The sequence below is a fragment of the Danio aesculapii genome, chromosome 5 (genome assembly GCF_903798145.1).
Source record: "Danio aesculapii chromosome 5, fDanAes4.1, whole genome shotgun sequence".
NCBI lineage: Eukaryota > Metazoa > Chordata > Actinopteri > Cypriniformes > Danionidae > Danio > Danio aesculapii.
The window spans coordinates 15,014,737-15,027,049 of NC_079439.1; the positions used below are offsets into that span (position 1 = coordinate 15,014,737).

At 41.1% G+C, this 12,313-nt stretch overlaps 1 protein-coding gene across 2 annotated transcripts in view; it reads right to left on the reverse strand.

The window, feature by feature from the left end:
- Window positions 1–2,572: 2,572 nt before the first annotated feature.
- Window positions 2,573–12,313, reverse strand: part of kat6a (K(lysine) acetyltransferase 6A) — a 56,673-nt gene continuing 46,932 nt past the window's right edge. For both annotated transcript variants that reach the window (XM_056457436.1, XM_056457437.1), the window contains exons 14-17: window positions 9,343–9,529; window positions 8,517–9,245; window positions 8,084–8,342; window positions 2,573–8,002 (exon numbers count right to left, since the gene is read on the reverse strand). In XM_056457436.1, coding sequence (XP_056313411.1) covers window positions 4,749–8,002; window positions 8,084–8,342; window positions 8,517–9,245; window positions 9,343–9,529 — 4,429 coding nt within the window. In that variant the 3' untranslated portion in view covers window positions 2,573–4,748. The remainder of the gene's footprint in view (window positions 8,003–8,083; window positions 8,343–8,516; window positions 9,246–9,342; window positions 9,530–12,313) is intronic.

Sequence of the window (12,313 nt, forward strand, 5' to 3'; positions counted from 1 at the left end):
GCTCAAGGTGGGTCACTTGTGCTCTTGAGTCTTGACAAAGAAAACTGATACCAAGTGCTAACAAACATTCATGAATTTACTACGTATTGCACATATAGGTCAACAACAGTATATATAAATAACTTTTATAACTGTATAACACTTTGTATATTAGTATATAATCCTAAACGGCAGGCTTTTAAAAAGGTTTGTGATTCTCATAAACTAAGGTGTTAAATATTTACAAGGTAATAGAATTATACTAGACTACTTGAAAAGTTTTTTTGTATTTCAACACACGAGTTTGTCTCCTAAAAGCTTATACTGTTCTTAATGTGCATCTCATTGCAATCAAAATGAAACGTGATTATAATCTAAATTATCTCATTTTTGTTTTAGTAAACAGTTCAATATTAGTAAAAATATATTAAATAATACTGTTCCCCGTTCCAAACTGTGATCTAAAATAAAGAGTAGTTGTCAGATATTAATGTTTCCATGATCTGGCAGATAACTAATATTAATGATAGTAAAAGGGTTGCACTTTATTTATTTATTCACAGTACTTACCTTAGAACATACTGGTTTATACAAGTTAAATACATGGGTTAAGGTTAGGTTCTGGGCTAGTACATAGTTGTTGTTTACCGGTTTCTGTAATGAGTGTAAGCATAGTTTGGACAGAACTGTAAATTACAGCTACTGAATTTGAACTTAAGTCTAGAACAAAATCTAATCAAATAAAACATGAAAAGAACATTAGATATGAAACTACTTTAGCCATCGTCTCACTATTTAACAGTATAAAATATGGACATTTTGAAATCTATAGTTGCATCACAGAGAACACAGCCAAACTGCAAAACTGTCAACGCTGTTACTTTGGTTTTCATATGGAAAAAGAATCGCATATATGTGTGTGTGTGTGTGTATATATATATATATATATATATATATATATATATATATATATATATATATATATATATATATATATATATATATACACACACACACACTTTAAGTCAGAATTTTTAGCCCCCCTTTGATTTTTGATTTTTTTTAAATATTTCCCAAATGATGTTTAACAGAGCAAGGGAATTTTCATGGTATGTCTGATAATATTTTTTCTTCTGGAGAAAGTCTTATTTGTTTTTATCTTGGCTAGAATAAAAGCATTTTTTTTATTTTTTAAATTCCATTTTAAGGTCAACATTATTAGCCCCTTTAAGTAAATTTTTTTTCGATACTCTACAGAACAAACCATCGTTATATAATAACTTGCTAATTATCCTAACCTGCCTAATTAATTAAACCTAATTAACCTAGATAAGTCTTTAAATATCACTTTAAGCTGTATAGAAGTGTCTTGAAAAATATCTAGTTAAATATTATTTACTGTCATCATGACAAAGATAAAATAAATCAGTTATTAGGAATGAGTTATTAAAACTGTTATGTTTAGAAATGTGTTGAAAAAAATCTTCTCTCCGTTAAACAGAAATTAGGAAAAAAATACACAGGGTGGCTAATAAATCAGGGGTCTGAATCTTCAACTGTATATGTGTGTGTTCAAACAATGTTCAGTTGCAAATGGTACAATGCAATTAAACACTAAACTTCCAAAACTTAAAAGACAGAATGTTCTAAAATACCAACATTAAAAAGTAATTAAACAACCATTTTGTAAAATGCCTTTACTAAAAACATATTTACTATTCGTTTCTATTCATTTACTAGACTACACAATCTGCATTATAGGAGCACTGAGGATTAATAAGTGAAAATGGGAACAAATTAAATTTGTCTGAAAGTTATAGTGCAGACCTTCTAATCAAGTTGTGTAGACCAGAGATGTCCAAAGTGGGGCCCACGGGCCAAAGTTGGCACAAGATAACCTTTGATTTGGCCCACCATCCCATCTGAAAAGTTAGAGCATGATGGGGAGGTGGTTGGGGAAAGTTCCTTTGACAGAGATCGACATTTCGAAATTAACCTAACCTTTTGTTTGTTTGTTTTATTGCTGAGCTACAAAAAAAGGCAATTGAAATTAAATGATTCAATTAAATGTAAATGAATCAGACTTTTGAAAATGTATGTAGTGTCAGTGACAGATAGAGGACAACACTTAAGATATCTACGAACAAATCAAGGTGAAGGCAGGAGAAGCTCGACTAGTGTTTTTCACATCTAACTCCACTGTGTTATGAATGGGATTGTTTATGTTCTTACTGTAATAAGTTATTAAAGGTTAATATGATTTAAAGCAACGTTTTCTAGTAGTTTTTAAATCTTACCGAATTAGTTAGGAAATTACCCATGGCAAATTTAATATATACAGGGTTGGTATATACTGTATATTTGGCCCACAGCCCTCAATCAAGTTTGTTTTTGGCCCTTTATAGGAAAAAGTTTGGGCACCCCCGGTATAGACCAATCTGAACGTTTATCAAATGATCTCAAGTTAGCTAAATATGAAAAACGACACATGCCCTTACATTACCATGGCTATAAAATCAAAGAACATGGCTTAATATAGTAAGAGAATAGGCGTCTTAGTTTGTATCCCCCAAGAAAAACAGTAACAAGTGAAATGGCTCAACATAATTTATTTTTGTTTCATGTTAAAATGTACAGAGTTCTTTGAAAGTACTTGCTAAGAAAAAGAAAAGAAACAAATAAATGGAAATACATACAAGGACAAAACAGAGAGGAGTGGAAGGTGGACGCTTCCGACCATCACCGAGCGCCCCAGCTTGGCTCTCTCTCTCTTTCTTTCTCCGGGCTACCAGGCTCTCTCTTAGCTTACAACTCACCATGTACAATTACAAAGTATACGAAAAGGTAAGCAATATAAACAGACAGAAATATACTGAGCTCATTTTACATGCCTCATAGATGTAAGGAAGTTGTCCTATACACACACAATAACCAAGAAAAAAAAAACAAACAAAAAAAAAAAACAAATAGAAAATAACGCTAAGTGACCTTTAGATATCTGTTTTTTCCTTTTGTTTTTAAAATAGCATTAATATACTACACAAAGATAGAAAACTCTAGAGATGAGATGGAATGGAAAGGTTAAAGGCATCTTAAATTCACTAAAAGTGAGTTGTCATTTTTTTTAGTTTTGAATTTCTTAATAATATTACCCCAAGAGTCGAGCTAAAAAATATGCATTGTTTTTTTTTTTCCTGAAACAGAAGTGAAAAAAATGACAGTACCAATATCCATGTCAGAATTCTTCTTTTATATTTTAGAAAAAACATTTTTCTCTACAATAAGTCTTCTAAAGTCAAAAAGAGTCAGCTTGTGTCATAAAAGAAAGCTGCCCAGTCTGATAAAATTCAGAAAAACAAAAGCGCACAAATAATATATGAAACGTCAGGTCTTCGAGAAAGATTCCTCATATCGACAACGAATACTGGAACATTAAGAAATTCTCTGCCCGTTGTCCTAAAACAGTAACCATCTCAGGACGTCATGCACTTTAACCTTTATCCTGGGTATGAGAGTGTTCATTTGTCCATGTGTGCATTGCAGACATGGATCAACATATTTGTACAGCTCCCTCTTGTGGCTAACAGCTAACATCACAAGCGCATGATCAGCTGGAGTACGAGCAGCGCTTCTTACTGGTGCTACAGTAAGGACTACTTCAGGAGACATCTCGTTGCGATGCTAAGTCTGCTCCTGCATGGTTAAACCCTTTTTACCCACACACTTTATTTGGACGCTGCACTGTGTAGTATGAAATTAAAGACCTTCCCATATAGGATAGCTGCGCCCTCTGGTGACATCTGTGGAGTGGAGTGTTGGATTTTGCCAGGCTGTGCTGTGAACCAGGTAGTACCAGAATATTTACATTAACTATTGTCGGGTCGGGTCTATGGATGCGTGGTGTTTATTATGAGGTGCCTGTTTGAGCTCTTACAACTGGATATACATGATTCCATACTGGGAAGACACAGATTTACAGAAAAATTGGACACTGTTTATGTGTGTCCCAACAAGTGCCTCCAGGTGAGCTCTCAAGTGGCTATGGAGCTGTGTGTGAGTGAATGAGTGTATGAATGAGTGAGCGTGAATCACTTTGTCCAGAACAGCCACACACATAAGCATGAGAAGGTCAGACTGAAACAAGCATTTCAACAGTCATTGGAAAAACAGAGAACATATTAAAAATAAAGAAAAATAATAATAATAATATAATAAAAAAGAAAAAAAAGTTCATCTACAATTATTTTCTCTCTTTTTAGGTAAGGCTTCCTATGTCAATTGAACGATTGTGTGCATGATTCAATGTATGTTCATTAACGACGTAAATTTATTTCTCTCTCAGTTTGAAAAGTTAGGTCCACTTCCCCTGTAACTGCTTTGATGCTTCGCTCCTGTCTCACGAATGGAGTGGAGGACATTTTGGTGGACCAACCCTTGTTGGTACAACCATGACAGACAGGGTCTGTGGGTGGGAGCATGACATTTGCCATAATAAAGGTCCACTAGATCATCTCCCTGATCAGGCTATCATCGACTCCCCAGCTCTGTCAGCATTGGGGAAATGAACCTAAAAGGAACAGAGCTTTGACGACAACATATTTAGAAAGGAAAAGAATTTGTCGCAGTCTCTATGTCCTCTTCCTCCACCAAGCTCACTTATCTTGTTGCCTTTTTGCCCAGACGTTGGAGGGTGGATACAAATGGATTAAGTACAGAGATGCAGAGTCCGGTGGGGTACGTCTCTCAGCTCTCTGCTCATTCTCTGGTGCTCATCTGCTCATGTAAGGCGACTGTTTGGGGACGCCAGCGTAGCTGTGGTGCGAGGGGCCCGTGTACATCATGTTGCCATGGTGATTGGGCTGCATAGGCTGCTGAGGGTAAGCCTGCCCTCCCATCATTCCCATTTGCATTTGCATGGGGTATTGGGCTGGCTGGTTCATATAGGGTGGGTTACTGTGGTACCCACTGTTCATCATTGGCTGTGGCATGCGATAGCCAGCGGACATGGCAGCATTGAGTGGATTCATGTTCATAGAGTTGTAGGCGGCAGGTGTGGGCATGAGGTTGGTCATCATGCCACGCTGAACAGCTAGAGTCCGTGGGGAGCCCTGCATGGTCACAGCGCCAGAACTGCGACTGTACAATTGCTGCTGGTGAGGGGAGCCCGCAGGTATTTGAGAGGCTTTGGACCGAATTGAAATGTGGCCTTTGACGGTGGCCATTTGGCCTTGCAACCGTTGCGGATGGGGAGTGGGAGGTAGTCCAATGTTAGCGCCCGTCATGTTGCACTGAATTAAGGGAGACCCAAGGTTCATGGACCCAGAACCCAAATTGGGAGGTGGAGTCATAGTGGGCTGAGCCTGGCCCAAGGGTGGGTGTGGAGAAGACGTAAGCTGCGCTAACCCTGGGTTAGACAGTGAAACACTTGTCGCATATGAGGTGACTGCAGCTGAATGCGAATAAGACATGCCATGGGGGTCCATGATAGTGTTTGTTAGCTGCTGGAGTTTGGCTAAACTGTAACCACCAGCACCAAAGTCCTGGCCCATTCGATCATACAAACTCCGGCCTCCTCCACCGCTGCCTGCACTTTCAGGAATCTCCATAATCATGGGCATTGAAGCAAAGCCGTTTCCCATGCTGCACTGTGAGAGGGCTTGCTGTTGAGGTGGAGGGGGTGGGGGAGCAGAGGGGGGAGGCTGTGGTTGAGGGTTTTGTTGTTGTTGAGGGGGTTGTGAGACCTTTTTTTGTTGCTGCTGGTTGGCACTTGGTGGCCTTTCTATGACGCAGCCTTGTGGAGACTTTATACCACAAGTTGGAGTGCTGGCAGAAGTAGGAGGAGGTGGGGGTGGAGGTTGCGGGACACCACTAGTACTGTTAGAACCCGGTCCATTGGTTGGGCCAGGACCTGTTTGCTGGATAAGGCTGCAACTTCCCATGGAGATTTGAGAGCCAACGCCTGTGCTGGAGGACGTCAACCCAGGAGTTGAGACAAAGGAGCAGCTGTTGCCTTGTGAAGATGACGATGATGGTGTGGCTGAACTAGAAGATGATGAAGAAGATGTAGAGGAAGCAGCCACCGCTGCTGCAGTGGCAGCTGACATACCACCTCCATTGCTTCCATTCCCTCCTCCATTACCTCCACCACCCATAGTTGAGTCATAGCTGCTCGGATTGTCATAGTTTTCGGTGGTGCTCTCAATGCTGCCTAGGTCGCTAAAGCCGCTGTCTACAACTTGCTGTGAATGATCAGAAACTGAAGGTACGTCCATCATAGGGGAGGTCTCCATGTTTTGCAAAGAAGGAGCTGATAGAGAGCTGGGATGCTCTGGGGTTATTTGGGTATAGCCTCCTCCTGTTCCCCCTCCAGTTCCTGTGGGACCCGACACCCCTGGCCCAGGCTCCATAGGACCTGGAGTCATTCCAGGGCTGTTGACTGAACGGACAGACTGGTTCGGTAATGTGGGCATTGTTGGGTTGGGCATGGGACTATGCTGCGAGGCTCCACACTCTTCCACTAAGGCTAGAGTTTCTTCCTCACCTTCACCTGTATGACTGTAACTTTGGAGGGTTCGACAGGCAGCCAGAGTCTCCTCACAGTCCTGGTAGGCTTCATGGGACTCTGCATCCTCCTCCTGGGCCTCACCTTGCGTGAGTGACTGGACAGCTTGCACAGTTTCCAGATCCAGCTCACTACTGTGGTGATGTGTATGTTGCTGGTGGCTCAGGTCATCTTTGAAGTCAGGATGCTGGTGTGAGTGCTCAGCCCCCATCATGAGAACAGTTTTGTCCTCAACGTGTAAAGGCTGCATGTCCATTGGTTCGGAAGGGTCTGCAATGGCAGTTACTGTCTCTACAGCTGCTGCAGCCGCTGCAGATTCCTCTTGCTCTCGGCGCCTGCGTTCATCGGTATCAGCAGAGTTATTCTTCACCTCCTGCACTTCCTCTGCCTCATCTTCATCGTCGTCACCCTCTTCTTGTTTGCTGACATAGTCTCGAGCCACGTTAGTCTGTATGTCTAAAAAACCCTCACTGCTCTGGGGTTCTTCTTTTACAGGTGGAGTTTGAGCAGGTGATTGTGGTTCCTCTTCCTCATCCTCCTGCTCCTCCACATCATCCTCAGAGTCTTGGCCTTTTCGCCTTTTACTGCTATTGCTGCTGTCACTTTTTTCTTCAAGACGACCATCCCCTTCATCATCAGCATCATGGTCATCACTACGTCGACTCCCAGAGCCTGGTGTTGTTGCTGTTTTCCGACTGACCCTGTTATTACAATCTTCATCATCTTGCTCCTCATCTTCCTCTGCATCTGCCATGTTTGCGTTAGCTCTTGGTTGAGGGACTCTGGAGCTGGAAGACTGTGACATGGTTCGAGAAGGTGGACGACTGAGCTTTTCCTCCGTCCATCGGTCTTCCTCCTCATCTTCCTCTTCTGGCTCAGACAAAGGGGGAGGTTTGGGAACAGTGGAAGGGAGGTTGGCATTTTTTGGTGGCCGACCTCGCTTTTTGGGCCTGGATGACTCTCTAAAACTCTGAAGAAAATCATCATCCTCTTCTGAGTCTTTCTGCTTCTCAGGGCTGATTTCAGATATTAAGGCTCTAGCTGTCCTTTTACAGGCCTTTTCCTCCTGTGCTAAATTATCTGTCTGTGGCTGTTGTTGTTGTTGTTGTTGCGAAGTCAACTGGCTTGGTTCAAACTCCTGTTGAACCTCTTCCTCTTGGGCCCGCTGCAGGTAATAGCTACGAGGTTTCCTGCCAGGCTTCATTTTGATTTTTGAGGGAGGAGGGTCCTCAGAAGACGGAACTGCTAGATCGGTGTCATCTGTCTGACTGACTCCACTACCAGGCTTCCTGCCTGGCCGCTTCTTCCAGTGGAGTGGCTTGCGACTTTTGCCCTTAGGCCAACCTTTCTTCTTCTTTACTGGAACCTCAGGCATCTCGGATGTTGCCTCTGTTCTTTGTGTGGCATCGGAAGTTTCAGGTCTTCTCAGGACAGCAATTGGTTTCAGCACAGGAGTGGGATCTGAAAAAAAAGACAATGACAAACATTAAAAGTCACACTCACAAAAAAATATTAATGCATGCTCAAAGTGTCTACACTAACCATCTTCCTCTGATTCAGACAGAGTGCTTCTGCTGATGCTTTTAAGGGCAGGTCCCATGTGTTTTCGGGCTGCTGTATAGCATCGTAAAGGGGTGCCAAAAGGAGTTTCCTCTTCTAGTCTGGGCATGGGTCTTTCAGAATCTGAATCCACAAATGGCTCATCCAAAACTTCAGTTGTCTCTGAGATGGTCTCTGTAACTACACTGCTGTGGGGATGGCTGCGCTGACGCACACGCCGCTTCCGCAAGGACTTCTGAGACTACAGGAGGAAAGCAAAGAAAATTGTTGAATCATCCACAGCATATCCGAATTTCCAGGTCTCTCTAGTCTTTTGATGTGATGCTTCATTGATTTTAATGACACAATTTTATAGTTTTACTATAATGAAGATCAACATAACAGAATAACACACATAAAGGTATAATGCACATACCTTGCTTTTTAGTCCTAATGTGGGTTTTGTGAGGATAGGTGGTGAACGAGGCCTTAACTCTTCCTCCTCATCTTCCTCCTCATCTTCACTGCTCTCACTCATATAGGCTGGAGAGACTGGCAAGGGTTCACTCAGCTTTGTGTTGTTGGGCAACAATGGCAGATCATCTCCAGGTTCCTCACTGAGCCTGCGTTTTGGGCCACGCTTTTTTCGTGGAGGCCGGCCTCTGTTGCGTTGGGGTGGAACTGTAGGGTGCCTAGAGGGTTCCATGGGACAGGCTGATGTGGAGTCCGGCTCATTTTCTAAGGCTGAGTGTAAAGATGGTGATGCAGTCACTTTATTGATGCCAGTCCTTTCATCCTCCTCTTCTTCCTCTTCCTCCTCCTCCTCTTCATCATCCTCCTCCTCCTCATCATCATCGTCGTCATCATCATCATCTTCATCTCCTGTGGCCTTTAGTTTGCGTGGCCGACCTGGAACTGTACGAGGTGCGTCCTTTACCTTTCCCCACAACCAGTTTTTGGGAGGGCGCCCTGGTCCCCTGCGCTCTCCGTTAGCTGCAAGAAAATTGGAGTGGCGTTCAGGACTGAGAACATTGTTGCAAACAGAAGAGGATGGTGGAGAGCTTTGGTTTTTTGGGAATGCTGGAAAGCTCTGTTTTTCTTCCTCATTTTCCCGTTCTCCTTTCATATGCCAAGAAAGCGGAGAGCTCTTGTGGCTGGGTTTGATCTATACAAGAGACAAAGCAGATCAAAAACTAAGCTTCATCATATTAACATATACATTATAAATACTGCATAATCAAATGAAATAAAAGTTAAGATACCTCTTTACGTTCCTCCTCTCCTTCCTCTTCTTCATCCTCATCCCCTTCTCCTTCAGATACTACTGTGTTGGTGACAATAACAGGTGTCCAGCGCAAACAATCTGGGTCAACTTCAAGGAGCCGGGGTTTGGCTTTCAGTCGAGCCATGTGATTGGCTACCAGCTTTTCTCTGCGCATAATAATTACCCTACAACAGGAAAATAAAAATCAGAATCAGGAAACCAATACAAACTGATAAAATGAATTCAATATACACAAAAATGTAAAGTTTTGTGTTGGTAGGATTTCTTGATGTTTTGGAAAGTTACAATGTTCGCTACATTTATTTGATTTGAAATGTAGCAATGCTGTAATTTTACACAGTTTTGCTATAATGTAAAATTACTTCTCCATTTAACATAATAAAATTTTACATTTATTCCTGTGATAGCAAAAGTGTTTTTTTTTTTTTTTTTTTAAGTTTTCAACTCTCTTGTCTTCAGTATTACATGAACCTTAAGGCAAAATTCCAATTATATTATTTCTGCCGAGTTTAGACTGCATGATTTTAGCCCCAATTTTGACTCGCCGACAGGTTGAGAAATCGCTGACAAATACCTCAAATCACAGGCAAATCGGTACTCGTTCCCGTGAGCAATCACACAGTGTGATCTATCAAAGACGCGATCTGAGAATCGCTGATGAGTCGCAGACACCCGTAAGATATTTGGCATGCTAAATATCTAAAGCTGCCGGCGATTCAAATCATGCCGTGTGAATTGTGTTCTGACTGAAAATAACATCAGTGATCACCTACAGCCAACGAGAGAGCAGCATCCACTAGCATAGGTATCTGCAGGCCAGCAGGAGGTTAGGGGAGAAGTTAAAAGCAAAAATTTTCAGTTTATTTGGACCTAAGAAATGGAGGAAAAACTAGTGGAAATTTGGCGGGAGCACCCGTGTCTGTTTGACATGTCATCTGAGCAATATCACAACCGGGTCAAAAAAGAAAAGTTGAGGACAAATTGCTAATTTCCTTCAAACCCAGGTAAGCAAATATGTACATTTTCTACCTTATTAAAGGCTTCTTTCTCATTATGTATCATTATTAATAACAAAAGATATAGTAAGTGTTTTTGTTTGTGAGACGTAGTTCGGACAAAGTTGTTGACGATACTTTCTATTGTAAAGTCATGCAGTGTAAAACCCTCTGTCGCCGATCTATCTTGCAGTGTAAATAAAGCAGCGACAAAACACTAGCTCAGATAGTCAGTGAAATGTGTTTTCACAGTGTGAAAACATTTGTGACAATTACTTTAAAAATCATGCAGTCTGAACTTGGCATTAGTTTAAACAAAAAATCCATCATCAATACTGAAAATAGCTCCTACTTACTATTTTTTCTAAAAATCTAATATTTTATATTCAGTACTTTGACAAAAAGTAAAAACAGAACAGCATTTATTTGAAATCAAAATGTTTTGTAGTATATTTTATTTACAATTAGTAAGTTTAAAAAATAGTATACTTTTTCTTAGCACAAAACTTTGCATAATCATCTACTTAGTAAATTAAGGTTACGTATACTGAAGATGAAGCTGTGTAGATATTTTGGAATGCAACAAAACGTTAACGTCTGTAACAGCTGTGGAACAATACAAGACTCTTAAGAAAATCAGACAGTGGGCTCAATTTTAACGATCTAGGTGCAGTCTAAGGGCATACTCACACTATGCTATCCGAATCGTGCCCAGGCCCGTTTCAGAAGTGCAAGTGCTCTGAATCGGGCTCAGGCACGGTTCACTTGGCCGGCCCTGGCCCGGTTGGAAGAGGTGTGCCAGAGCGCGGTTCACTTGGGCTCAAAGCCCGAAACTCAAAACGAGACGCGACTTTTAAAGCACTTTTTCATATGATTTATTAATAATTCTTACAGTTCAATTAACGCAAACTGGCGTAGATTATTAAAGACACAAACCCCTCACTGCACGACAGCTGCAGCAAACCTCCTAATTCCTGTAGCAAGAGGACTTTATGGTTGTTTACGAGCATCTAAAGTGGCTGATCTGTTCGGCGAAACATTTGACTGCATGTCACTGCATCAAACGACTTAAAACTGATATAACTAAAGAAATCTCCACTGTTCTGAGCGAAAGCGCTTACTAAACAGCGTATCATTGATAACATAGGCGTGCCCAGGCCCGAATGTAATGCAAGTGCGGGCTGTCGGGGGAGACAGGAGGGGGGACAAGCATGCTTTGGCCCGGTTCAAGGCAACTGTACATAGTGCGCATGGCGCAAAAGCATTAAGGGCGTGTCTGAATCCATTTTTGCTACTTTAAGGACGGAAAAATATGGTATGCGCCCGGCGCATGGTCTAACAGGGTTGTGCTTATTCTCTTAATTAGTTATGGGTGTGTTTGAGCATAACGTGCATTAAACCAATCTGAGTCCCATCTCCCATTCCCTTTAAGAGTCAGTTGTCACGCCATAGTGCATTTGCCATTTACATGGTGGACTTAGTAGGTGAAAAAACTGAATGCTTCACTAGCAAGAAAACAGTTAAACAGACCATTTGCAACGTGAGGATAAAAAATGAGCCTCCTCTATTCACCCGCTTTACTTTCTCTGTAGTTTAGTTTTACTCTTTACTTTATTCCTTTACTTTCGTGGATAAGGAAACGGTGGAAACTCACTCCACTGAAGACATCCATTAGCCTACATATATAATTTCATTTGTTAAGCAGAAAAATTTGTTTTAAAACTATTTCTGAATTCTGTTCTAATTTCCAACAAACGAATTAATAACCAATAATAATGAAAACTGAGTTATATCCAAACACACGTCCTATTCTTATGCCCCATATGGTGATGCAAACCTCTTCAAAATCTGACAGGTGGATGAATCAACAATTGTTTTTATTAAACAAATATAAATATGCATATAATAAATAATACTAATAACATAATACAAATTGTCATGACTATACTGAAA